The sequence below is a fragment of the Cataglyphis hispanica genome, chromosome 17, assembly GCF_021464435.1.
Source record: "Cataglyphis hispanica isolate Lineage 1 chromosome 17, ULB_Chis1_1.0, whole genome shotgun sequence".
Taxonomy (NCBI): domain Eukaryota; kingdom Metazoa; phylum Arthropoda; class Insecta; order Hymenoptera; family Formicidae; genus Cataglyphis; species Cataglyphis hispanica.
The window spans coordinates 913758-941138 of record NC_065970.1 but is presented as its reverse complement, the minus strand read 5'-3'; the positions used below and the strand labels follow the sequence as shown (position 1 = coordinate 941138).

Below are 27381 nucleotides of genomic sequence, written 5' to 3'. Positions count from 1 at the left end.
TAATGCATTCAATTTAATATATAAAAATGATTTTAAATATTTTCTTTTTATATTTTTGTCCTTAAAGTTGGATATATTTATAAGTAGTTATGTTCTTTATTCTCAAATGTAAATATAAAATAATGTTGTAAGATATCTACAGAAAATATTGTAAAAAGATTTGTTATAAAATATTGTATTACTGATTTTTATATATCTTTCATTAATTTGATTTGTCTAAAAATAGTATATATTATTACATAATTCGTTATACATTATACGATAATTACATATTTTTTTATAGAGCTATAGTTATGACAGATTCTCACAGCGTTATTAATTTATAAAAACGGCAAAGTTTTTTCACACTAGCCACACTAATCGATGCGTAAAAGAACAACTTAATTTATGTAAATCGCTTTTTAGAGATCAAATTTTTAGGACACCGTATATTAATTATTAGTTTTTCTTTTACTGGAATATATATATTGTACACATTTCTATATTTATATAAGATGTATAACGCGATTCATTATTAGAAAATATCACTTATCACTTTGGAGGCCACTATGGATCCATGAGGTTCACCGCGGAAGCTCGAAGATTCAATTGATATTCCCCGAAGAGCATGGCCGCTAACCATCTGTACTGCTCGTCCTTGGATGTTCCTGCCAAGATGTTGCCGAAATACGGGCTATCCTTACATCTAGAAAGGTAAATAATGTCTGTCTTTTTCACGTATATTTGTTTAGGATAATGAACGTTTTAAAATGTATATCTCCTATCTAAGTTGTAATGAATAATTAATTAATTATCTATTAATATAAATTCTTACCTTGTAGGATTTTTGTTTTTTACAATGAATGTGATGGACCAGCTGTGATATGAGAAATACATTCTGATAAGTAAGGATGGTTTTATAATCATATTAAAGCATGTAGTTTTTCGTATTAGATTTTTTTACCCCATCTGTGGATTGCGTTTAGGCTCGTGTCCCAAGTACCAAATAATATCCTCTATCTTCCACTCATGAAGTTTCACGGAGCACACCTTGTCTTTGTAACAACAGAGCTTCGCCTGGCTGAATTCGAAGAGATAACTCTTCAGGTTCTTCGTCTTGGTATCCGCGAACTTAAGTTCTCCAGAGATCGTCATAGGTGGCTTTACCTATATATACAGAGAAAAGATGAAAAAAGATGATTAATGCCAATTAAATCGTATCCTGTTTTTGCAGCACGTGCGAACACATCTTTCTTTCCGCTTTTAGAATCACGCAATTTGATCTGTATAAAAGAGCTTGTTTTATGCCTTGAACGCAGAGTTGTTATAAATTTAGATCGTGAGAATCGCAGAAGTATTTGCATACGTATCATATTTGCAAAGTTCATGAACTTCATTGCGAATTTTGTATCTGTTTTGTATCTTTATATCGTACGTACCAGAGGCACGATATCCTTATACAATCGATCTTTTTTCAGGATTAGGACATTATCCTTTCTATCATCCGGGTCCCAGTATCCCCATCTCGCAACCGCTTCCAGGACACGTTCGTTGTGATGCAACGGCCGTTCGAGCGCGCCGGATAGCGTATATTCTTCTAGACACAACTCATGAACCGCCGAATTGGTTTTTTCAGCGAGTTCTCGGCACACGTCAAACGCAGTCTTTTGAGGCCCGATCTAATTAAATTGATTATATAATTAGAAATAATTAGAAAGAAAAGGCTATATTATATATACATAGCTAAATTTTAGAATGAATTCAAGAATCATCAGTAGATCTTCTGCGATTCATTCAATAAATTTTGCGGGAAATCGGAAAATGAGGATCTGCCGATTTATCAGCAACGAATAAATCGAGGAACTTGGAGAAATATATGGGAAACAAGTAGAGAGTATCGATTAAATCGAGAAAAGATCCTTACAGTAACATTCACGCATTCCCCTTCCGGCGACAAGATGTATATCCAGATCTTCAGATCTCCCGAAGGTGCGCCTCGTGGTCCATTATTAGTCACATGTTTCTCTAAGACTTCTAGCATTTTTGCCTCCTTAGCCAGATCAGCGGGCGACAGTTGATAAAGTTTCGGATACAACCTGATGAGATCGCCGACGACCTTGGTCTCTGCGCGGTTCCACTCTTCGGCGCTGTTTTCACCGGCGTGCATTAAGGTCGGGCCCCAAACAGCCGACAGATTCTCGGCAGTCATTAAGTTTCTGGCGCTCTGCTGACTAAGACCATGAAGGTGTGCCAGAATCCGACGAAGCGTCGCCGATGTCACAGGATTGAGCGTGGACAGTAACTTCCGGTAAGTCGCAACCCTATTTTCCTCGCTGGTCGAATCTGCAGAAACAAGCGCGGATACTGTTTTAATGTTAATAACTTATAACAACAATTTTAAATATTTATTACAATTTTCTGAGTGACACATGTTGTATTTTTACATAAACTTTTAAAAATTTTTCTAACGTTAATAGCATTTTTTTTTTAAATAAATGTCTATATCAATATTCCAGATATTTTCACAACGATAAATCTGTTCTGGATAAATCTCGTTTGTTACCTGTAGTGAGGCAGAGTCGATCGTGTATTTTGGCGGGGAATAATGGATCCGGTAAGTCCCGCAGGAATCTTCTGAGAACCGTGGCAACGTCGTGTTCCGTATACGAATTCCGTGTGATTTGCGTGGCCCATGCGTCTCGTCTGAAAGCCTCCAGTAGCTTTACTACGGCACTGCTCGAGCCACTGCGACGATAAATGCCTTCCGACATCATGCCTGAGAGGAATAAAGAGGTCTTGTGTGAGACACAAGTTTGATTGAATTACAATAATATAGCGTCGTTCAATAACGTCGTTCAGTCAAGGAATCAGAATTCTCTGGAGGAACTTAATTATCGTGCAGGAAATTTCTCAAGTCATTAATCTTAATGATAGCGGTGACATGAATTTAAATTTCATTGCGATATACTGTACAGGATATTCCGCAATTCTTGTTATCGAAAAGAGAATTTTACATAAAAAAAAAAAAATAAATCGAAAATGTGGAATATATTTTCTCTTTTCCTATATGAAGCATTTTCGGGAAGACCGACCTCAGAAATTATTAATCATCAAACAGGACACATTCTTAAATACATTCCTCTAAATTATTATTAGTGTCATTCGAAGTAATTACAAGTTGATGATTCATTAATCACCATGCGCGTAGATAAAGTTGACGCATTTGTCCAAGATGACGGGCACATTGTCTTGCGTGATCTGCTGCTGTTCTAAAGCAGGGCCGCAGTTAGTGGCTGCCTGATAAAGTGCGTGTCGCCAAGCGGTTGCTTCGTGGGTTCTCGGTGTAGCGATGTGCAGGGCACCACTCCCTCCGGCATCCACAACTACAACCGGAATAGTCCCACATCCGGCAATCGGTCCTTCCTGTTCCCGCAATACTGCAATGTCATAAATCAATTAATATTTATGGTGGAATCGTAAATGTAAATAATTATACTTTTCATTTCATTAAGTATGGCAACACGAAGAAAGATATATAATATTAATAACATTTATCTAAATTAGGTCATACAATATGATTAAAAGATGATTCTGTACTTTTAATCGAGCAACTTGTATTACATTGAATCATTCATTGATAAAACGACAATCAAATTCGTTTATTATCGTAATTAGGGTATCGTATCTTTCGCGTCTTAATCGCTTGATTAATTGAATCACAATAATTTCAATGATTAAGATTGATTTCAAGGCAAGTCCCTGACATTAATTATAACTAAATAAATACCGATAAATAGATATAATAAAAATCTGAGATTTAACAATATAACAATGTCAATTCATTAAAGTAAAAATAATTTTTATCTTCCACCCACCCACACATACACATATACACATATATAAATATAAGATTATAGATTATCTGTTTTTTGTATGTCAATCAATATTTACATTGATAATTTAATTTCGTTTTTTTTTTAGCTGTAACTTACCGATGCAACGTGCTTTTCGCAAGTCCACATGTTCAAAATTTATAGCGAAAGCAGGTTCGAAGGATTTCGTGTAAATCAAGATTCTTTGTTGCAAAAGAACCCAAGCCGGAAACCACGTACCTGTTACGCCTTCCTGAAAAAAATATAACATACATTGTAATCGTCGCGAGGTAAAAGAGAAAAAGAGAAAGAATACATTTGACATTTTTTATTTTTGTCAACGACAAAAAAAATTTTGGGCGATTACCATCTAATAAATACGAAATATCCACAACATTCGCGGAATTGTAGAAGAGGAATTTGCATGTCAGTATATGGGTTTTCATAGCTTTCGCAAACGCGAACAACAAGAAATGAAGTACGTAATCGAAATTTTATTATAAATTTTCTCTACCCTAAAATGACTGTACTTATCTTGAATTATTTTTTGTTTGTTACTTGCAACTGCAGTTGTAAATAGAACGTTGATATTGACAGAGTTATATTACTAAATAATGGATGAAATAGAGAGAGAGAGAGGATTTTGATGTTTACCTTAAAGGACGGTTGAGGTAAGCTTGTAAAATTATTATAATAGATTAATATAAAACTGTAGCATATAATAACAAATACATGCACACACATAATTATGGAGATGATCAATTATAATATAGAAATTTTCATATATATTCCTTTTTTCTAAATTTTATTCTTTTTTTATATTAGCATATCTCGAATAAATTACAATTTGAATTACATTAAATGAAAAACAAAAAGAATAAAAAAAAAGATCTTTAATAAAAATATTCTTTTTGGCTTTTCTCTGCAAAATTTATTTATTTATTACTTTGATTAAAAATTAATATATAAGTCCTTTACATTTTTTAATTGTCAATTTTAATTATTAATTTTGATGTATATACTGATCTAGTTTGAAGAAGTTGATTAAAATGAGTAATCAAAACATTTCCGCATACTATTATTGGTTATCGAAATACGATATGATTCACTCTCGATTTTATATCTTCTTTCATATTTACCTTTAAATAAGCCCAACCTGCTCTAATAAGATCGGCAGTGTACCTCGTAGGGAAGACCGGTGTAGTGGCCTCAAGGATCCTCTGCGCCCAGATCCGTCTCTCGGCGATACCTTTCGCATAGAAAACGTGCACATTCGGTCTGCCTGCACCGCTAATCGCTACGCAATGCACCGTCTCGCCGTCCACGGTTCTGCACACATTTCAAAATTGCCTTCATCAAGTAATTGCGAGCGAAATAATGACGAGCCAGCCATAATCGCGTGCGATGAGTCAAAGAGAACGTAAAAAAAAAACCCAACGAAAAAACTAAAAAAAAACGATCGTATCTAGCGCCAAATCATGCAATTAACAATTGAAATAGATAATGTATGAATGCGCTAGCCATTTAGTTGAGAGTATCTTTTAGATTCTCGGATCTGAACCAATGCAATAAGTTTAATATACAGAGAGGACGCATCACTGTAGCGAAAACTTCTCATTTATAAAGATCATAGATTTTTATCGGGGTTAACTTGGGAATATTTTTCCATGGCGCGTGTTATTGCGGTAGGAGTTAACGATTGTTAACGAGAAAAAGCTGAATGGAAAAGTGCTGTTGATAATTCTGCGTTTCAAAAGAGTCGCGCAAAGAATAATTTATCATTCGACGCGACCGAGGTCAGATAGTTACGCTCGAGAAAAGCTCGTCTCTCGTGAGATCCTTTTCTTTCCGTTTAACAAAGAGGACCTTGAGACCTCTCTCGTACAGAGCGACGCCTGTGAGGGGAATGCGTGTCTGGCCGGCGTTTTAACACTTGGAATCGGCTCGATACAAATGTATGCCGAGCGAGAATGAGTCACACATTATATTATTCGAGCATAATAAGCTATCTGTGAATCGAGATTAACATCTATAACATTCGTAATCGAGAGAAAGTGTGAGATATCTCGGTTATCCTGTAGAATAAACAGATACACTTTCGACGATAATCAGATAAAATAATTTCAGATGATATAAATCGGATTAAGAAAGTTATTAAAAAACTAATTCTCGTTTTGTCAAAGAATAGAAAAATGATCATTATCGCCGAGCATATATTACACTATTGTAGTATACATATCGTTACAAAATAAAAAACCACACTCACTTGACATCCTGAAGCAGATGAATACTATGCACTGTATCCAGTTCCACGACTTCTTTTAGCGAAGACATGCTCTTGTCAGTATAGAATGATAATTTCCGATCCAGTAACACTGCCGCTCTCGGCACGAGATCCTTGGTCCTCTCGATGCCCATTCCCGGCCTCCGCAGAAAATGATAATATTTTTAATTAACACTGATTAATGTAGTCGCTCGATTTAAACCAACTGGTGTTATTCGATTATCAAATTTTTATTAGTATTAATCGCAATCGATTAATAAAATTATAATATATATAGAGAACCTTTTTATTATAATGTTTATTTAATATATTTTTCTTAATCATTTATAGAAAATTTTTATCAATGATATTAGCACAATTTTTCGTTAAATTTGAATGTTACAAAATTTTCTAAATTAATTTTTCTAATTTTTGCAAGCACAGTAAACGGTTTGATTTGTTTGCAGGAAATCTGGGATTAGAGAGAGAAAAGCTCGTTAAATATCTCTTAAGTTTACGCTGCTCACCTGTATACCATTCCTCTGTGTGTGACCGGATTGTGCGGAACATTGACCTTTGGCCTCTCCATTCGCAATGACCTCGAGCCAGACTCACCGATGTGCTCGCGAGTTCTGGATAACAATTTACTGCCGCTCTTCACAAAACTGATCACGTTTGGTCTGATGGCATGCACGGTAGATTCGTGTCGCAGTTTTTTCAATTTTTGTATCACACTCACTTTACGATTCTCTTCAGCAATCCTTGACGTGCCCGACAAAGGACTGGTAATATTCTCCTCGATGTTACACACACTGGGAGATGTCGTCGTCGTTGTCATCGTCGTCGTCGTCGTTGTTGATGGAGAAATCGAAGAATTGTCTGTAGAAGGAATTCTTATGGAAGGTTTTCTGGGAGGAACTGCAGGTTGCTTTTTAGTCACCAAGTGCGCTAGTTTCGGCAAAAGAGGCGGATTCTTACTCGCCGCTTGGACCTTGTCGGGCTGTTCCGTGCCTTCCGGTACGTCGTATTCGTTCTTCGGAAGAGAATCGAATCTTCTGGGTGGCTCCGGAGGTGTCGAACTGATGCCGGCGTGTGTTAAGTCTTCGTCCTCCTGCTCCTCCTCAGCGCTCTCGCGAAAGTCGAGTGTGCTGTCGGCGCTGCCGGACGAATCGTTGGTAGCCAACAAAGTCTCCAGTAGCATCAGATCATTGTTCTCGTAATTGCTGTAAACGTTCTCATCTTCGGATGTTCTCGCGAACGGATCAAACTCGAAGAGCAAGGACTTGCTACTTTGCTGCCTAGTATCCGAAGAAATTATCGGTTGTAGCTGGCAATCGATCTTGGACGATGACAGATTTTCATAGAGAGAATTTTGGACAGAAGCCTGGCTCTCATTGGATACATAAGAAGTTCGATCCAATGTCGGTATCTCTCTCTCGATAGATTTTTCCAAGCTTTCTTCCTCTACACTAGATATTCTATCCATCTCATCGACATTCTCGGCTTTAGTACCGGGCGTGGTGTCGTAGAAAGTCCAAGAGTCCGATCTCGACAGTTTCTTGGCAGAAATTTCAGATCGATCAGGTGACAGACTTACATTGACGTCGGACAAGTTCAGGCTCTGGTCGGAATCGCTACCCTATTTAAGTTGGAAGGATATAAATGAAGCAGATTTTTTTTTATTTATCAACGGAATAAAACTGATTTTCGAAGAACTAAGCATTTTGAGCTTGATAATTGAGTGTCTGAGTAGCAAAATTGAAACGAGATAATAAAAATAATTCAAAAAAAGAATCGCAAGAAGAGAGCAAGACCTAATTTACCTGATTTCGTGCGAAGTTGAGAAGACTGAACGACTCAGGAAAGTCCCGCTCGACCTTGTCGGATACTGTGGAGCTGAGAGTGTCATATCGGCCGCTACTTCCCGACGTGACGGACTGCAGCTCGTCGTAGATAGACTCATCCGGAAGTGGAGGCGGCGGATAAACCGGCGGCGGTGGGCTGTGTCTGGCGGATAAATCTTCCTCGTTCTTCACACTTTTCAGATTGCCGCTCAGTGGACTGTAAAACGAGATGCTATTAAATATGTCATCGGTCGGCATCGACACGCATCTATCTTCCTCGACCGGATCCTTAAGCTTTTTCTGGGCGCTATCTTGACCGACTACATCGTCCTGATTCAGGGACGACAGTCGTCGTGTCAGGAGATTCTTCACCGATCTCTCCAACCGCATACTGGCGTTCCGCGTGCTGGAGATGACGGCGCGTCCCTTCACCGTCATTTTCTCCGAAATCTCGTCCTTCAATTGGCGCGAACTCGTGCTGAGATTGCGGAAGAACTCGTGATTGCCGCGGGTGCTCTCGCCAACCGAGCCACTGGTCGACCTCTGATCGTCGCTCTTCTCAGATTGACCGGACTCGCTGGTCGGGCTGCTGGAACGCGCCATCGGCGAAGTGATCGGCGCCGGAATCCTCCGGGGCGCCGGTACCGGCCTACTCTCAGTCAGGATCGATCGCGGTTTCGGTATCGGTTTCACTTCCATCGCGGAGGCCGATTCTTCCAGTAGATTCCAATAATCCACTCCAAAGTCGCTCCAGAAAGAGAGTTTTCGGTATTCTTTGATACTAACCCATTGATCCTGAGACATATGAGAGTTTCTCTAAGCTTTAAGCGCTTCGAACTGATATAAATTATAACTGATATAAGCTTATCGGATAAAAGTATGATATGAGCAACCAGATGATGAAGCAAACTCTCTCCTTCATTTTTCATTTTGTTTTATCTAGAATTCTAGTTCTCATAAAAAAGAAAAGTGCTTTTCAGTGTTCAAACGAGGGAACTGGGTCTCCCGAGTACCGTTATTAACCGGATCTCTCTATTGTTCGCTTTCAGGATTAATCAAATTGTTATTTCTCCACGCTGGACGCACGATGGAACAAACGAGCGACGCAAACAGAAAGGAAATTATGAATTGTCCCAGGATGAGTCATCGTTTCGAAAGCCGATACCGACGCCCATTAGTTTCCGGCTTCTATTCCAACTGACCGGCGAGATATCGCGTCCATCGTTCTAATATTTACGTTTTAATTCCGCATCAGAATTACATCCAATATATTGTCACGTCTATCGAGTCTATCACCTTTACTTTCCACATTTTAAATGAAATCAGCCCATACTATGTAGAGTGTTATGTAAAAATAAATAGATTATGGATGCATCACAAGTAGCGGTTTTGAATAAATTATGTCTAAAATATAGAGGTTTATATGTTACTGATCATGTTATGTATATTATTCGCTTATCTTTACTCTCTAATATTTTTCTAATGTTATGAATTTATTTTTTAGGAAAAAAGGAAAGAGGAACGTAAAAAATGCAGCGTATGTGACACGCTTATTCCAACGAAAACCGTGAATCATATTCAACCGACGCATCAACGGATCATCAACAACTTCTTAAATTACTTGTCAGAACTGCGGTGTAAACGATAAGAATGACACGTTATCATTTAATAGGTTGAAACTTCCGCGAGATAAGAAGGATTTTGAGCAGGGAATAGTGAAGCAATGGACTGCTGATCGAGGCAAAACAAATAGAAGAGCTTTAATAGCGACTTAATGATCTTCGAGATATCGAGACGAAATATCGAGCGTGAATCAATAATTTTCTAAATTTTAATTTAACTGGTGATGCGCTATATTAGATATTATAACGATTTACGACACGGTTTAGGTAGATAACAGGTTATATAATCAAATATTTTTGTTATTTGAGTCAGACTATTTGAGATATATAGCTCGTTACGAAACACCTAGAAAGTTTGCAACCAATGTAATTAACAGCACGTTGTGCGGGCTATATAATGGAGCTGGATAAACGAATCGTGCGCAACTGTTGCGCACGCTAATTATTATTATATCAGAAACACTTAAACAGGTGTCTCCTAGAGGAAGGGGTCTCGCGGAGGAAATATTTCTCCAAATATCAATGTCATTCAGACATCATTATAAGCTCGATACATATCGACACAAATTTGAATAATTTAAAGAATTGAATTTTATGGAAAAAAATTTAGTGGGCAACACTTTAATATTGATATCAAATGGGAGGGCGAATAATTTTTCTCAAGAAAAATTTAAATTATAATTTAAAAATTATAATTAAAAAAAAAATATATATAAGTTACAAATTATATAATTGTTATTTAAAAATTATAATTTGTTATAACTTCGTCGCTCGATCTTTAATGAAAAGCCGTGATTTCGTGAATAAAATTTGGAGAAATATCTATTTTATGCGGGAACAGGAAATATCTTTTACGAAAATCAAAATTTATCAGTTCATAATATATTAGCTAATCAGCATATTAGCATTGCAACCTGAATTGATAAGATCTATCATCATAGATAAAATGAGAGTGGAGAATTTTCGGAGTATGCCTTTTTAAAATTGCTAACGGTACAATCTATTCATATTAATATTATACGTTCCTCTTAATAACGCAAACAATTTCTCTCCCGAGAAATCACGTCAGCCGGAGGCTGACTAGAAATTCCGCTGTTCTTCTCCGTTAGTGACGCAGGTCAGAAACTTACCTGGGTCGTTGTTGTCGTCACGCTACGGCTGTCCCTTCCTGCGCGGCCCTTCCTCCTCTCGAACAATCGCTCCCGTTCCTTCGCAGTAAGTCCACATTAACTGAGATTACTGCATTTTATTATATTCTTTTTCTTTTCAAACGAGAATCGTGCAGCTATGCGGGTCTATCTCTCGATCATTCATCCACGTTTTGTCTGCTATGTAGATTCACCGTGTCTCCTTTTCACCGGCACGTGACTCATTATTCGCGCGCTCGCATCACATAGGCTATTATACACGTGGGCCTGTCACTTTTTAAATTCGCGCATTCGAATAATGAATAAATATTATGCGATAAAACTGGCTGTATATGGTTTTATAAAATCATAAGAGAAGAACTAGACATCAAATTTTCTTCGGTCATAGAAATATCCGGCAATTACAGTGCCGGTTAAAAGGTCAACGTACGCTATTTAGATAGCGCTTCTTTCGGTATCAAAATCAGAACGCAGACACACACGGGTTTCCCACGATAATAGGAATTGAACGAAGCGAGAGCAATACAGTACCAGCTGGTCGGGAGCCGTTGATGAATTAAAGAGACACTCGGCGTGCGCGACAGCGAGCGGAGAAAACGCACGCACAATGACACACACACACACACACACACACATATATATATGCGCGACAAGCGTCACAGGCGACCCTAGATTTTACGGTTTGCGCGAGCGCAGTTCTCTCCTCCTTTCTCTTCTCCTAGAGGACTAAAATTGTATTTTTCGGGATGCCTCGTGCTTTCCGGAATTCATCGGCGGGTCCGCGCCTCCGTTCGAGCGCTATGATTTTTTTTTACGCGCACGAAACATCGCGCCCACGGACTCACGTCGCGGCTACGTTTAAGAAGATAAAGACGACGTGCGGCGATAAGATAAAAAGAGTGGCCGAGAACGACGCGTCATCGTTCGACTCGATGGCGCGAGTCGTGCCTCTGTACTGACGCGACTCCGCTGAGCGGAGTCCGCTCTCCGCTTGTCGCCCACACACGAGTATCCATCGCCATCGCTCCGCTGCTCCTTTCGGTGCTAGAGTGACGAAAGAGTGGGGAAGGGGGAGGTAACGGGGAGGCCAACGCCACCGGCGGCGGCATCAATTGCAGCGGCTGACGCTGCAACTTGACGTGGAATGCGTTATCCATTGAAAAACTAATCTCTGTGCAATAAACAGAACGTGAAAGTTCATTAATTAGAAAATGAAGTTGCTCACTCGATTAATGGACTGATTAATAATTAATTATATATATAAACAATTTGTTCATTCATTTTTTCCCTAATTGTAGGATATATATACAGTCACACTACAAATCGCGCAAAGTAATGTAGTAATCTTCTTTCTGATGACATTAGGTTTCTTTTTTAGTTCTTTGTAGGATTTATGTAATTAAAATTTAATTCTAATTGTGCATAATCCCAATTCATATCTCAAGGTCCATTATTTTATCGAAATGAATGCGATTTACGGACCTAATAAACGAATCAGAATATTGTAAACCATTTCAATTGGAGATAAATTAGAAAAAGAAAAATAACAACTGTACACAAAAAATATTTTAATGAAACCTTTATTAAGATTTTTATCGTGCCAAAGACAAATAACGACTTTGGCTATACAAACAGGTAAACGTTTTCCCGCCGAGAGTCTTCCATGCAGGTGCAAGCTATAATATATCACTATAGGATCTTAAAGATTAATATTAAAAAAATACAATAAAATCTTGCAAACAAATCTTTCGTGTTACAAATATAGGAGAAGAGGAAAGGCGAATTGTATATATGTGTTACAATTAAAATAATATTTCTACTCATAATGAAAATACGAGTTGTATCTATTTTCTAAATGGCAGCTTATTTCGCCGCGATTGTATAAATATCACCGACATTTCTTTATTAATCTTAATGTCTCTTTTTAATCGATTTCGTTTAAATTAACTATATCCGATAAAGTCGATAAGAAAATTTTTTTGAATTTAATTTTTCTCTCTCGACAAATTATCGTTTTTGGACGAAACGCCATCAGTTGCACCTGCACTGTCGAGCGACTTGCGCGGGTATTTCTACTATCTTAAATCACAATGGTGACGACAAGTTTAACTATTTATTAATTAATTAGTTCCTTAAGATTGATCGTTATATAGAAACAGATACGCACGCACACACGCACGCACGAATGTGTTAGTAGCCGTATACATAAAGATGCGTGATGAAGTGCATTCAATGATCGCCGATGATCTCTTGGCGAAGGTTCAATAATGTGGGACGAGATGACGATATTGCATTTCAGTTTTAAAACCAAATATAGTAATTAGTGGATTATAATTAGTAGATTTTTAGGAGGGCAATTGTGAAAGACGTTTTTCCTAATCTTTTCGCGCATCGAGATCTTTGTTAGCATTAAAATTATTGAGGAGGAAAAAACAAGAATATATAATGAGAGGAAAATTAAATATATGAAGGAAAATATAATAAGAGAGTGAAAAGAAAATAATAAAGAAAGGAAGAGAACTAAAAGATAGATGTGAATTGTTATATATCCAAAAATTATATAAATATAAATTTATATATATATATATATATATATATATATATATATATGCAATGTTATCTGAGGAGATTAGAAAGGAATATTTACTGCAAATGCAAACATTTTTTTTTATGCAAAGATCAAATGATTCCGTTCGAGATCATCGGCGCTCATCGGTTGAGAGAATCACACGGAAATTATATTCCCGCGAGCGACTCGCTTTTATTACAATTTCTCCTATCGTCATATAAGATTAATTTATATATCGCGATCGATTTGAATCGAAACGCAGACCCGTAAAGAGTACCTACTTTTCCGGCGCGACGCCGAACGCTTAGGCCATAAAATCGTAAAAAAATATTCAAGCGCGCGAATTCGTGATGCGAGTACCTCCGATTTTTCTTGCCCTTTTCCTTTTTTTTTGCGGAGTTGCGGAGGCAAAGATTGGGAACGCGCGTTTACTTTCGTCGTATACTTTGCGAAAAGGAGTGAGATCGCTCGCGGTTATCTCGAGTTAGGAGTCATCGTGAATGCGTGCGGTGCGTATACTGATCGCGAGCTTTATATTTTTTGTTTTTGTTTCATAAAGAGGAACGATCGACGGAATATCTACTATTATGTCGGAACACAGAGAGATAATCTTTAAATAATGCGGTCAGCCTTTGACCGATAACGTAGCTTCGCAAGTCTTTTCGACGAAGAGAAATTGAGCTTTATATAATTGAGCTATATCTAAATATGTTTTTACATCGCCGCGATGGAAAAAACAAATTATTTCGATGTAATTAACTCATTTTCAATTATTTCTTGCTTATTTTTATAATAAATAAATAACAATTATTTACAACACAAAAGTACACTTTTGTTAATGTGACATATTTCTGCTAGTTATTAATTGACGATTAAGAGAAATAAAGTTTTGGCGAAGCTTATCAGGTAAAGGCTGACATAAACGGTCCAACCTCTTTTCCTCGCTTCTATTCAAATTAATAATAGGTTTCTGACACCCCGTACCAACGCATTTTGCAAAAAAAAAAAACTGCAAATAAAATAATAATAATAATGTCTCTATAATAAAAATTTTTAATACATTATTGAGTATATAAAAAAATATATATATAATAGTATATTGTTAAATTATTAAATCCGCAAAATATATATAATCTAAATTGCAATCTTAGCAAATGAAACAAAATATCAAGTTTAAAATTAATGTTACGATTGTAATAATAGAAATGATTTTAATCGCATGGATACGAGGCGTCTTGAGTCTGTCTTATGATTAGAAATCGTCGAACTACAACAATAGTCCTTCGAAATCATTTATGACTGGAACGTGTGATTTAAGAGCGCAAGATAAAGAGAGAGATAGAGAGAGACAGTGACATAGAAAGTGTAAGAGATTAGTCCGAGGAAAAAATTTTTAGGCACACTCACACACATACACGTACATTTATATAATTATATATTTGTGTGTATATATATTATGCGTAGAGCGCAAGAGTCTTTATTCTTTGGCAAGCAAAACGCGACTTCTCTCTTTATTCGAATTTCTGCTGGAGTCAGCAGGGGTGATGTGATTTTAATTTTAAATCGTTGCGCTTGAGTGTCAAGTTTGCAAGGTGACAATAAATTGGAAACATTAATTAGGAATAAGAATGTGCTATCGAAATATTAATCAATATAAATAAAAAATAAACAATCTAATATAAATATCTTTGAGATATTTTTCTATTGTCTTTTAAATAATTTTTAACATTATTAGCTTAATTTATCATTATTGTTTACACTCTTAATTATTATTGAGACTCGAAAATAAAACTTTGACATTTGATGATATTAAAGAAACGCAAGTAATTGATTTGCAAGAATTTTACATCCATCTTCATATCCGATTTTGATCGGATTTCGACAATATCGATTTTCTCAATCACTTTGTACTCATTTAATCGATCAATATTTTACGCAGTAAAAAACCTCGGATCGCGAATATTCAGATCACCCATGCTTATGTAACACCAGCTTCGTTCGTGTAGACGGACTCTTAAATTGCTCATTTCTCTTTGTTCTTCGTACGTTTTTTTTTTCACGCGATGTCAGTTAATTATAATGTAATCGTTACGTCATAATTCAATAGCAAATATATTATCACATTTAGATTGTATTAATTTTTAAGACGACCGGCCGGACGTTTTACGACGAACTTTTCGTCGCCTCGCAATTTTCGTATCGAATGAGAAAGCTTGTTAATGCCCAATCATTTTTTACATACATATTTTTTCTATAAACAAAATAAAGGAAAGAATACAATAACTATAATTGTTTGTAAATAAAAACAAACGAGAAAATGACAACAAATGATATAAACAATCAATTAAGTTTTTTCTAGAATAAAAATAAATATATCTGAGAGAATCTCTTTAGAAATAGAATAGAGAGAATACTTTTGTCAAACATTTCAGTTTTATAAATCTTTTGTTAAATATGAAGGGCGAGTGCGACTTGTCATTTGGCATGAAGGATAATCTTGAAATTTTCAGCTTTCTCAGAATGTTTTGAACTTTCAATAAGTGCTACCAATTCCGCATCATTGTCATTTAACGGTTAATATCTCTGTATTGAAACATTTAATCTTCTTTATTCTTTATGCTCCCTCTCTCGTTATCGCGATCTCGCAATCTTGCAATGACGTAAAATAAACGTAAAATAACCGAGCTGACTTTGTTTCGCAGATTCCAGCTTATTGAGCGTCTCGATTCGCGTTTACGAGAGTGCGATAAACGACGACGATGTTCGTCGTATCACGTCCGTCCGAATTATTAGATTTAAATCTAAGAAACATTAATATAGAATATATTATCGTGTAGTTTATATATAAGGTATACGTTAAGACACTTACTGCTACAGCAAAAATTCAACAGTTAAAAGATTGTAACAACTAGTTCACGCTCGCAACGGACACGGAAGCGAAACCCTTGTTTAGTTGTGCTCTCCCTCTCCTCTCACTGCTGGCAAAATAAAAAAATTCAATATCTTAAAATCAAGAATGATTTAAGAGCTTTCAAAGTTACAAGTTAAAAATGTTGAGCTCGTTATTCAGAATAAAACTATTATTTTCATAAGTAAACTCATTCGGTTTCATTCATCTTCACAAAAAGAAATTTCTTCTGTGTGATGAGCTCAATATTTTTTACTTATAAGAAAACTTATTCGAAAACTCCTAAATGTAACTGTTAATGCTAGGTATTAGTTTTTTTTTTTTTTAATTTTGCCGTGATAGAAGAAGTGAGGCCGGATACGGCTGGAAGCGGATGATCAGGCTCAAGTTCCTCGACATTCGCAGACTGTCGCGAAACTTGCGATTATCATCGAATTTTCGGGACCTTCGAGAAAATGAAAAATTGAAGAAACGAGACATAGCAAAGCTTGCTTGAAAAATAAAAAAAAAAATAAAATAAAAATAGACTTTCAAGATTATATGTTCATGTAGTGAAAATTATACTTATTTTTTTTTATTTTTTTGTTATACTATATATTCTCTGATAAAAATGTTTAGTACCTAAAGACACTTTCGTCTCCCTTTCTTCGTAGATGAATTAAACGAAGGTCAAAAATTCAATGTAGATCGCGACGAATCGAGTTTCTTGATTTTCCAAAAACGACGAAAGACTTATTGGTTGCGCGTTTCGCGTCCGAAGCAGCTTCTCACGTATCTTTTTTTTCTTTCGTAAAACATCGTTCGTCCCCGTGTAATCGGGATTACTTTGGCACGCATTAGTTTTTTTTTTCTTTTTCGTAATGTCGGCACTCCGTGTCGACCGTTGCTTATCAGTTATGAGCTCGTAATATAATAATGCGAATAAATCTCTCGGTCGGCAACCTGAGACTGATTCGCGCGGACGATACGATAAAATGAGGTGTCCTTGTTATTGTTACTTCCTCGGGGAAAACTACGTTTTCGCGAACTGTACGAGAAACGCCGGGAAAAAAGGCGTGTCGAAATTCCGCGTCGGTTTCAGAGCCGTTCTTTCAAAATTTTTCGTCTCTCCTTCGTCATCTTATTACGTATAGATTTCACGCGACAACTCACTTGTATGACAACAAATGAAACGCTTGATTTTTAGTCAAAATAAAAGATAAATAAAGTTATGGAAATAAATGCTAACGGCGGACGGAGCCAGTCGCGCTATAATCGCGGACGTGAAAATTAACAAGTAAATCTCTTTTATTATGGTAAGTTTATGTAAACCATATCGCGATACACTATTACTCGTCATATAAATATTTCGAATATGAAAATTGCGTATGCATTGGATGCATATCTTGAAAACGACGTGTAGATGTGCGCGGAAGAGAAATGGAGAAAGTAAATCGTCCTCTGGTGCGCTTCGTGTAAAATTATCCATATAAAAAGTCGCGTTTAAAGAGGATCACCGTGGACTACTGCACCGATAAACGCGTGTTTTACGAATATAAAATATATTATTCCGATACACGATATATTATCACAAAAGCAAAAAAGTGTATATAGCGGTATATAACTCACGATTCTCTTGGCATGGATGCGAATGAACTATGCGCATACCCGGTACATGTCAAATCTTCCGCTTTCGGGTGCGAATGAATCTACATCCTTATTATAATCTGTGCAATAAATGTTCTTTATCAACTTTCACGCATAATTTCGGCTACTATAGTGTAATCATCTGTATATATATATATATATATATGCCTAAAAGATAAAATAGATAATTTAATATTTAATTTGTATATGTAATTATATGTAATATAATATTAATTAAAATCTAAATCACACATTCGCTCGTAATTGTGGCTTCCAATTACTTGCTACTTGGCACGGAATGAGTCATGTTACTCGCAATATTTCTAGCGAAGATAATACTGACTATAACAATAATAAGAGTTTTGCAAATTAAGTGAGTCATGAAAAAAAATGTAGCAACGAGATAATGATAAATTTAATTAAAAAAAAAAAAAATATTTGCTTAATATTTGACGAAATTGGAACTCATTATACGTTTGAAAAAAAAGATCGATATATAAATGTGAAAATATACTGAAATGAAATTTATTTTTTATGCCGTGCAGCTTCGACTTCGTATTTTTCGTATACCTTGTAGTAGTTTAGTAATATAGTAATGACGAGAATATCATTCTCAACGACACGTCGGATCATCATGTCATGACGCACGAAGCATTTTGCGCCGCACGCCGTTAAAAATCGTTTATCGGCTACAACATATATTTGTATGGTACATTAAAAATTGACATATATCTTCGTTATAATAGTTTTGTCCGTTTTCTCTTCCTTGCTCGAGCAAGCAATCGTCAAAGACAATCGTAGATTCTAAAGAGAAAAACGCACTTACACCGACAGCGAGCGAACGCACATCCAACGTTTGGATTTTGCAAAAAGTGACAATTATATGTGACAGCTTTCTTTTTATCAATTGCTATATAAGCAATATAAATATAATAAATATAATATAAATGAGCTTTTTAATATGGCTTTTTAAATGTATGAATCTCTGGATTTATCTCTGAATTAGATATAGACATCCATAAATAGATGTATAATGATGTAAGAATTTTCCAATGATGCTTTTCAAGATAAAGTCACTATTTGCAAAATAAAACGCGGTCTTGTTCTCGCACGACCTGTCATTATAATACTTCGTAATTATATTAGCGTATCGTTGTCGCATTTTTTTAAATTCGTAATAGTACTAATAAAAACGATAACGGCAACCTAAGCAACGATAACAATGTGTTCGCATTAACAAGTACTTAACGATCACTTATAGCTTGGCAATTCGTACAGCAAGAGCGAACTATAATCTAGATACGTTAAAACAAATCTTTGTAAAATAGCACCTTTCCTTCCCGGCCGGGGTCCTCGCGACAAGCCGCATGTCGTGACTCGATGCTTTTATTGATCTCATTAACCGTTGGCCTGATTCAATCGAGTCTCGTACGTCCGTCCCGATGTGCACTCGAGTATTACGAACTACTATTCGAATTTGTTGATTGCCGTGTTTGTTTCTACATATACATAGAAACTTTTTTCAACAAATAAAATGTTTAAATTAAAATTATATACAGTAAGTTATAAAGAATTGAAACTAAAATAAACTTTAATAAAATAAAATTAGAACAGGGTTTTAAGAATTAAAATTATAATTATAATAAGCTATAGTCTAAGAATTAAAATTAGTATTGAAATAGGAATTGAGTTCATAATTGACGTAAAATGGTTAATGAGAAGCAATAAAACGTCACGACATTTAACAAACGAGAATCCTCGGAACAGTACAGAGTTGCAGTCTTAAACTTCGCTGAATTGCAATTGCTCCTGCCTCTTTTTTTTATTTTTTAAGTCACGGCAGTCAGTGCGGAAGAACGTAAAAGACGATCAACGTCTCGCCGTGAATTCGTTTCTACTTTCAGTCTTTCTCCGTGTGATCCAGTCTACGATTCTAGCACCATCATGCAGCTTTTCCCGTTCGTCATTATCAATCAAACGGGTAAATAGCCGATCATTATACTTTGTCAGATCGGCTATGCGATATAACACCTGGACGTTTATATAGCTAATACAAGATCTCGTTAGAATTCAAAGATTACATTAAATTATCGATGTTCGCATGCAATAATCTTACGTTTCCTAGCACCTAAGAGGGGAAGGCTTGCTGATTTGAAGAATAGTCACTTTTCGTCAAATCTTTTGCGCTTGATCGACATTTTTCAGTCTACAATTTCTCAAGTTACCTTAGCTGTTTACTCTTTTTACTTTATTTGTCCAGGATTAATTTTCGCCCAGTTGCGATTCTTTGTCTACCATATTCAGCACTTATGTACAAGCCTTCCCTGTGAATTCTAATATCTAGATCGCAGTATTGACAAAATGAGGACGTATAAAGAGCCTATAGGTCGTAGTTCTTTTTCTCCGTGAATCTCCCGACCGAGCTGTTATTCTCCTCGTTTCCCGGGGGCATTTTCGCTAGTTAGTCGTGTCCGGATTCGAGGACGGCGAGGACGCCGGACTTTGCACCGGATCAATGCTCTCGGCGGTGTCTCTCGAAGAGGCCAGCAGTGAAGGGGTTATCAACATGCCGCGCGGGCTAAAGGTGTCGCAGTAGAGGTTCTCCTTTTTGTGTACTCGTCGTACGTGGCTGCGCAGATTATCACGACGCGCACTCCGATAAGCGCAGTGCGGGCACAAATGCGGCTTCTCGCCCGTGTGCATGCGCCGATGCTGTATCAGCTGTAAGAGCGAGAGTAAAGAGGAGTGAGATAATTAATGTATCAGTAAAGATAATTAATGTATCTTTAACTTTTGTTGCTAACGACACGTATGATAGATACATCTGATTAAGATTAACTGTCTGTAAAAGCGAGTAATATGTTTAAGTATATATAATGTCGATCAAAATTTCTCATTCTCTTCTCGATCAATATTATCAGATACTAATTATTGATTTGACACATTTTGGAATGAAACGTATTTTACGTTTCATTTTACGTACTTTTTTCAGTTGCACCGTGCGAAAGATGCAGATGTCGCAGCAAAAGTACCGGTCATCGCGATGCCTCCGCATATGCCTGCTGAGATCAACTTCGGAAGATCGATCGGCGCCACAAACCGCGCAGCTCACCCTTGTTTCCGGCGCGGTGCCCCTCGCGTGCGCCCGCAGGTGTCTCTGGAACGCCTTCTCGATTGTACACGCGTACGAGCACAGCGAGCACCGATACTCTTCTCTCTCGTATCTAAGCGCATTGCGAAACAGAAGATGATGTAGAATTGTTATTGCATGTACGCATTTCTTTTCTATTCCATTTATTCCATTACAAATTTTATTTCGTAATATCAGATTTAAAAAATTCCAGAAGGGATATAGTTGATATATAAAATATTATAAAATTGTTCGAGTACCTATACCTGACGCGTTGCAAGGCCAGCGAGCGCTTCTTTCCCGTGGGAGTCATCCCCTGGGCCACATGCGCCGCCACGTGGGTTTCCATCTCGCACCTACTGCTCGTCGTGAAGTCGCAGCCCGTGGACGGACACCTTTTGGTCTCGCCGGTCTCCGTGCCGGACAATGCTGGGTGGCAATCGGCAATGTGCTTCCTCAGGGCCGGCCTCGTCGGCGCCATTACGTCACACGAGCCGCACGAGTAGCCACGGTGAACGCTACTCACGTTTGGACTGCTGCCTCTCGATCTTGATTAAAATCATATATCATTACTGGTAATGTCGTCGTATTACAACGCATGTTGTAATCCAAATAAATTAACGAATGCTATATACTTTTCAGTGTAGGAAGAGTGCTCGCTCTCGGAATCGCTGTCGGAGGGAATATTGAGAACTTCCGTTGCCTCGAGTGCCGCGGTGGCGGCCGTCAGCCTGCCCAGCATCGCCGTGTAAGCGCCCAGCACCCAACCATTGAGAACTGGCGTCATCGTTCCTTCCTATAAGTAAAAAATTATTGATGAAAAAGGTATAATATTTATATAAACTCTACAAATACATCAACAAAATTTGCATATAGATTTATATTATATTAAAAGACGCTAAAAAATATATATGCCGAAAAATATATGATTAAATTCGCAACGTATTCGCGTGTTTGAAAAGATGCTTTTACATAATCCCCGACCTTGTCGAGAGCCAAGCATGCCATCGGATCAGGAAGTTTCGCAATTGACAGATTGTTGTTGGCTGATTGATGCGAACTGTCAGTGCTACCAGTGTCGCTTTCATCACCAGCATCTTCGTTGTCGTTGCTTTCGGTTGGCACGCAGGTCTGATAGCAAATATGAAAATTAGTACTACTATTGTGTACATAACTTAGTCACAAATTATATACTATATATGAAAATTATGGCTTGATGAGAGATTAATTTAAAAATAATAATTTCAAGTATTGTAAAATTATGATATTAATTATAACATTTATTTAAAATAATTACAATAAACCCATAAAAAAGAAAAATGTGTAATAATAAAAGAATCTTACCTGATTTTCGTTCTGATCGGTTTTTTCGATGTTGCCTTCGTTGTCATCGCGCTGCTGAGAGTCTTCGTCCTCGGCGTTCGTACCCTTCTCACCGTCCTCGGCATCCTCTGCATTGGTGGACGCGACCGATGCCGGTTTCGTGACCAGCTCCATTGGGACGTAGGGCGGCCCCGCCGCCGTCAGCGGCAGCGGCAGCATATCGGGCCGATGAAGAGCGCTCAGAGCAAAGGCGGCCCTCGGCAGAATCTGCGTGGCACCGGGAGGCAGAATCGGATGCCTTCGGGCGAGACGCGGGTCACCCCAAAGTTCACCCGCGACGTGAAGACTCCAGATCCCATATTCCATCTGAAATTTGAATTTTTGCCCTCGATAAGTTCGATTCGGTATATAAGTGATCCGGAATTGTTTTTTACAATGAGTGAAAGAGAGAATATTTGCATATCTTATTTTGGGGAAGATAATTTTTTTTACACGAAAAAAGATGTTTTCTAGAAAGTACTTTGTTTAATAAAAAATAAAATAACTTATTTCACTGAAAACACTATATAATAACACTTTTCTTTCTCATAGAATCATTTAAAACAATGAAATGTACAAATATATTTATAATTTGTAATGTTACTTATATCTCGATAAAATTAAACATCGATTCGGGAATTTACAATAAAAATGATACAAGTTCATGAAAAGTTTGCTGTTCAATCTTATTTTTGAAATAAACTTGTGATAGATCTTATCTTAAAAAATTAGTTTTGTATTTGATATATTTATAAAGTTGTTAAATATTTGTTAGATATATTATGTTGATGTGCATGTTATTATTAATAATTAATAGTAATAAACGCATGTTGGATTTGAAAATAGAATTAAAGAGATACCTTGAAAAGATTGGATCGCAAAACGGTTTGGAAACAGTGCTCATTATGTTTGTATGGACCGCACGGTGTAAAAAGAGTAAGGGTAGGTAGAGGGACGAGAAGAGATTAGTAGTGGTCCTCGAATCAATACTTACGTACAATTTTCAAGCCAACCGATTATTTGTTATAATTGTTATTTATATGTAATGCTGCATTCATTAAATTGTGCATACTTAATTAAGCCATTAAAAAGTGATTAGACGTCTTCAAAGCTTCCTATTTATGTATGTATTGATTAGTTAATATTTTGTTAATATATATATGTATATATATATATATATATATATATATATTTTTTTTTTTCAAAAAAATATTTACAATTCTTTCAACGTTATTTTTCTTGAATTCGCTTGTTATATCAAATATTCCAGAAACATCTAGAGTCGAGCAATATATGCGGTAGCGCATAAGTAATCTGATCTCGGAGTTGCGCGAGATCAAACATCTTAAAGCGTGCTCGCGGTAGAAATGCAGAGAAAGGTATTGCACGATGAAAAAATATCTCTTTCTAAATTGAGTCTCTATTTCTGTCCTTTAGCTTCTCTCCTTTTTTCGATTCGTCCGCATGCGAGTCGGAACGTTCTGTATCATTAAAATCGGCTTGCTTTAAAATTTTATTTTACTTTTTTCTACGCTCGTTTCATCGATTAGAGAATATTATTGCATCTATTATATCCACTACATTACTCTTACCAAATGATTTCTATACGTGTTCGAAATGTTGCAATTTACACTCTTCCGAATTTACGCTAGAATACGCTATCCTTCTCTATAGATGATTTTACAATCATCGTAAGACTTATCAGTCGGACAAAGTCAGAAATGCAGATTTTATATTAGATATTTACAAAAGAATTAAAAATATATTTTACGCAGAATGCATTTCATAACTCTTTCACCATAATTCTAAATAATTTATATAATATCAATTATAAGATTAAATAGAATGATATTTAATTAGGATATCTCGAAATGCTCTAAGAAAATGTTCAGCTATTTTCCGATTTCGGTGGAAAATTGAATCACGTAGTTGTTCATGTATGCTTTAATTCAGATTTAGAGAAGAAATCATCCCTCAAAGTTAATTCGAGATATCTGATAGTGAGAAAAAATTGTCTCAATATTTTCTATATATGTACTTCGATTTATTAAAATATTTTATTAATTTGTTATATTTTTTTTGTTACCTGCTTATATTGTTATCTGTTTATATATTTTATATATCAAAAGTTATATATATTCATCTAAATCAGCAAATAAATGAAAGAGAGATATTTTATACTTCGAAAATATTGAAATCCTATCGGGTCGTAGCTACAATTCCGACTAAATATATTTAATTGAACAAAAATCTCGATTTATTAAATATTCTGAATAATTCAAAACAAATAGAGGAGATTTCTTTTTTCACGCGAAGCTCAAAAGAATCGCGATCATTTGCAGATCAGCGGTATACGAAGATCAAATAGTCGAGAGAAAGAGAGAGAGAGAGAGAGAAATTCACGAGACGATTTTTCGAAAATCGTAAGAAATCCGGGGTCCCTTGGGGGCGCCCCAGTAGTGGCCTACCGCAACAGTTCGGGCCGATCGTCATTACGCTGGAATCATCCCCCTCTTGTTGCCCCAAGGCCGGGCCGATCTCCACCTTACCGATCGACCGGAAGTTCACGCGCGTCGCGGCTTAGCGCCGCCTCCCCCGCTCCCACACTCATGACGACGTCGACGACGACGATGAAGATAACGATGTAGTAGAAGTCGACGACGACGATAATGCGATAAAGGACGTGACGTCGCCGCGATCCGCGAATACCGGAATCAAGGAGAAACGAGTACCGGGTCCGGATACGTGCCGCCGTAGAACGAACGAACTCGCGAGATTCCTGACCATTGGACCGACCCTCGTGCATGCATACTTTAGCATAACGTTCTCTATACAATATCCAGAAAGAGGGAAAGAGACACGGGGGTGGCGAGGGGGATAGGAGGAGGAGGAAGAGGCGCGCCGAGGGTAGGATTTTCTCTCCTCCTTACCCTCGTCGGCTTCACTCTTTCTCTCTCCGTCGCACGCGTGTACCCTCTCCCTTGCGTCGCATCGGGGGGCCCCGGCAGCAGTCCTACCCCTCGCGCTGACCCCATCCTCCTTCACCCCGCCGCCCCATTCGCTGCCGCGAATCGATTTGTTATTGTTTTTGTGTCTGCGGTCGTCGCGGCGGATGGAGCGAGCGGGGTTATATCGGGGGAGGCAAGCGGGAGGGTAGGTGGGTGAGTGAGGTGGGATTGCCGGTGGTGAGCTGCTGCTGGTGCTGCTGGTGATGGTAGTAGTAATGGTGGTGGTGGTGGTGGTTCGAAGGCTCGGCTTCGGTTTTCGGGCCGGCAGAGAGGCGACCAGGGTGAATAAGCTGGCTGCTGGAGGACAGGGGAGGGCGGGAGCCGCGAAGGATCGTGAAAGAAAAGAGACAAGGGGGGAGGGGTGGGGAGGGGAAGGGAAGAGAGAAAAGAGATAGATGCGCGATTCCGATCAGTGGCGTAGCCGGCCTAGGACTCCGAAAGATATATCAATTTTTCCCTTTTTTTCCGATGCGTAAACATGCGCTTCTTGAAACCTTACCGCTTCTACGTCCCATCCCCTTACAGACATCTACGTAAAATCTTTTCCGCTTAACGAATTGAGTGATGAGAATTGATATTTCTCGAGAGCGCGATATAATTTCACCGAATGGATAATGGAGTCTGTTCGCGGAAAAAGGGTTCATCACGCCATTGGCATCGCTGTTGAAAAGAGCGAGAGAAAACGAGAGAGTTGAGGATGGAAGCTAGCACAATGACGAAGAGGAAACGAACGCGGCTAGGGTGCGGAGGAGGGGAGAAAATCCCCGCGAGGGCACGAGCAAGGAAAGGGGAGGAGGGCAATCGCATGGTTAGCCGAGAGGGGATGTTACGCGAAGACGAATGCGGGACGGAGAGGGTAGCGCGGATCGGATTGCGTCCTCGGGTTGCATTGAGGGTGGTTGAGAGAGAGAGAGAGAGAGAGAGAGAGAGAGAGAGAGAGAGAGGATAGTCGAACAGAGGAAGAGGAAGAGAACGAAGGGTATATAGAAGAAGGATAAAGGGAGAGGGAGGCAAAAGAGTAAGGAAGAGAGAGACAAGAAAAGCCTGAGCCGGGGGGAAGGGAGAGACACATCGGCATCGGCTTGACAGGTGACAACCGATCGGGCCACTGACGTCACAGATCACTCGGCCGAGCACGCGCACGCACGGACTATGCGATTCGCGACGTGCATGAGGTCGGGACCGTGTATCACACTCGCGTACAATCACCGTGCACATCCTATCGACACACACATCATCGTCACACGGCACGCCACGCCGCGCGAAAGAAAAAAAAGAAAAGAGAAAAAGATGATTCCGCGCAGGTGGACCGTAAACGCAAGCGGGGATGCAGACGCACGCAAACAACGAGAGAAAGAAAAAGCGTAGCTGAAATCGAGCGTGACGTTATTAAAGGGAGGAAGTAGAGAAAATGACGAATGCGAGAGATGGATCCGCGAGAATTTTTCGCGTTGCTATATATATATATATATATATATATATATATATATATATATATATATATATATAAATTCCGGCTCTGTAAATACTTATACTTGGGATATATAGCGTGGTATTTACCGGGTTTTAACACCGGCCGATAGCCCCCGCGCGCGGCGCCTCTCTATCTGGTTACCATTACACTCGGATGTATGAAATGCGCCACGGGCATACAACCATCCCCCCACAATAGCCCTATTTATGATTGGGCAAAATTGCTTTCCATGCGCAGAATAAAATCTCGCGCGCGGGTCCGGGAAAAATCCGCGGGGCGCCGCGAACGTCCCGTCGCGATGCGCCGTCGCTTTTCCCGAGCGGCGTGTCGCGTTTCTCTCCCGGATGGACCATGATCGGGAAAACGCGACTCGAGTCTCTCTCGATTCTGCACGATGACCCTATCCTCGCACAAGCATGAGCGCGCCGTTTTCCGTCCAATTTTTCACGCGATCCCGCGCGACCGAGATTCGCGAGAAATTAAATATCGTCCATCGCGCTCGCGCGCCCAAGCGGCGCTACGATCGCCCACCGACTCGGCCAATCGCCGCCGTAGTTCTGAACAACCTACGTAGTT

The 27381-nt window shown here is 38.2% G+C and overlaps 2 protein-coding genes and 2 long non-coding RNA genes across 6 annotated transcripts; 2 read left to right on the top strand and 2 right to left on the bottom strand.

Annotated features, from left to right (window-relative positions):
- Positions 1 to 384: 384 nt before the first annotated feature.
- Positions 385 to 11741, bottom strand: LOC126856126 (uncharacterized). The gene is made up of 13 exons (XM_050604357.1): positions 10711 to 11741; positions 7938 to 8753; positions 6642 to 7753; positions 6118 to 6276; positions 4991 to 5180; positions 3972 to 4104; positions 3177 to 3416; positions 2543 to 2755; positions 1904 to 2322; positions 1419 to 1658; positions 944 to 1146; positions 815 to 856; positions 385 to 685 (listed from the first exon to the last, which is right to left on the bottom strand). Exons 2-13 carry the CDS (start codon positions 8655 to 8657, stop codon positions 547 to 549), a joined length of 3810 nt encoding a protein of 1269 aa, XP_050460314.1. The 5' UTR covers positions 8658 to 8753; positions 10711 to 11741; the 3' UTR covers positions 385 to 546.
- LOC126856166 (uncharacterized) lies at positions 558 to 912 on the top strand. The gene is made up of 2 exons (XR_007688333.1): positions 558 to 693; positions 822 to 912. It is a non-coding gene; the product is annotated as an uncharacterized LOC126856166 (long non-coding RNA).
- On the top strand, positions 4115 to 10205 carry LOC126856165 (uncharacterized). Of its 2 annotated transcripts, none has more exons than XR_007688331.1 (3): positions 4115 to 4329; positions 4422 to 4522; positions 9008 to 10205. It is a non-coding gene; the product is annotated as an uncharacterized LOC126856165 (long non-coding RNA). The 2 variants fall into 2 exon arrangements; XR_007688332.1 differs by lacking the exon at positions 9008 to 10205 and adding an exon at positions 6582 to 6719.
- Positions 11742 to 18178: 6437 nt separating the features above from the next.
- LOC126856142 (RE1-silencing transcription factor B-like) lies at positions 18179 to 25295 on the bottom strand. Of its 2 annotated transcripts, none has more exons than XM_050604407.1 (7): positions 24792 to 25295; positions 22306 to 22650; positions 21946 to 22092; positions 21597 to 21757; positions 21222 to 21509; positions 20815 to 21055; positions 18179 to 20552 (listed from the first exon to the last, which is right to left on the bottom strand). In XM_050604407.1, exons 2-7 carry the CDS (start codon positions 22648 to 22650, stop codon positions 20289 to 20291), a joined length of 1446 nt encoding a protein of 481 aa, XP_050460364.1. In that variant the 5' UTR covers positions 24792 to 25295; the 3' UTR covers positions 18179 to 20288. The 2 variants fall into 2 exon arrangements, with proteins under 2 accessions (XP_050460364.1, XP_050460365.1); XM_050604408.1 differs by having other exon boundaries at positions 21228 to 21509.
- Positions 25296 to 27381: the final 2086 nt, after the last annotated feature.

Bases quoted from the DNA above. Each gene is read 5' to 3' on its own strand.
- LOC126856142 (XM_050604407.1), bottom strand. From the start codon at position 22,650: ATGGAATATGGGATCTGGAGTCTTCACGTCGCGGGTGAACTTTGGGGT. The intron at 22,093-22,305 runs GTAAGATTCTTT...ATTTGCTATCAG, and splicing joins CCGATCAGAACGAAAATCAG to ACCTGCGTGCCAACCGAAAG. The intron at 21,056-21,221 runs GTACTCGAACAA...CAATGCGCTTAG, and splicing joins TTGCAACGCGTCAGGTATAG to ATACGAGAGAGAAGAGTATC.
- LOC126856126 (XM_050604357.1), bottom strand. From the start codon at position 8,657: ATGGAAGTGAAACCGATACCGAAACCGCGATCGATCCTGACTGAGAGT. The intron at 3,417-3,971 runs GTAAGTTACAGC...ATGACATTGCAG, and splicing joins GCGAAAAGCACGTTGCATCG to TATTGCGGGAACAGGAAGGA. The intron at 857-943 runs GTAAAAAAATCT...CTCATATCACAG, and splicing joins AAACGCAATCCACAGATGGG to CTGGTCCATCACATTCATTG.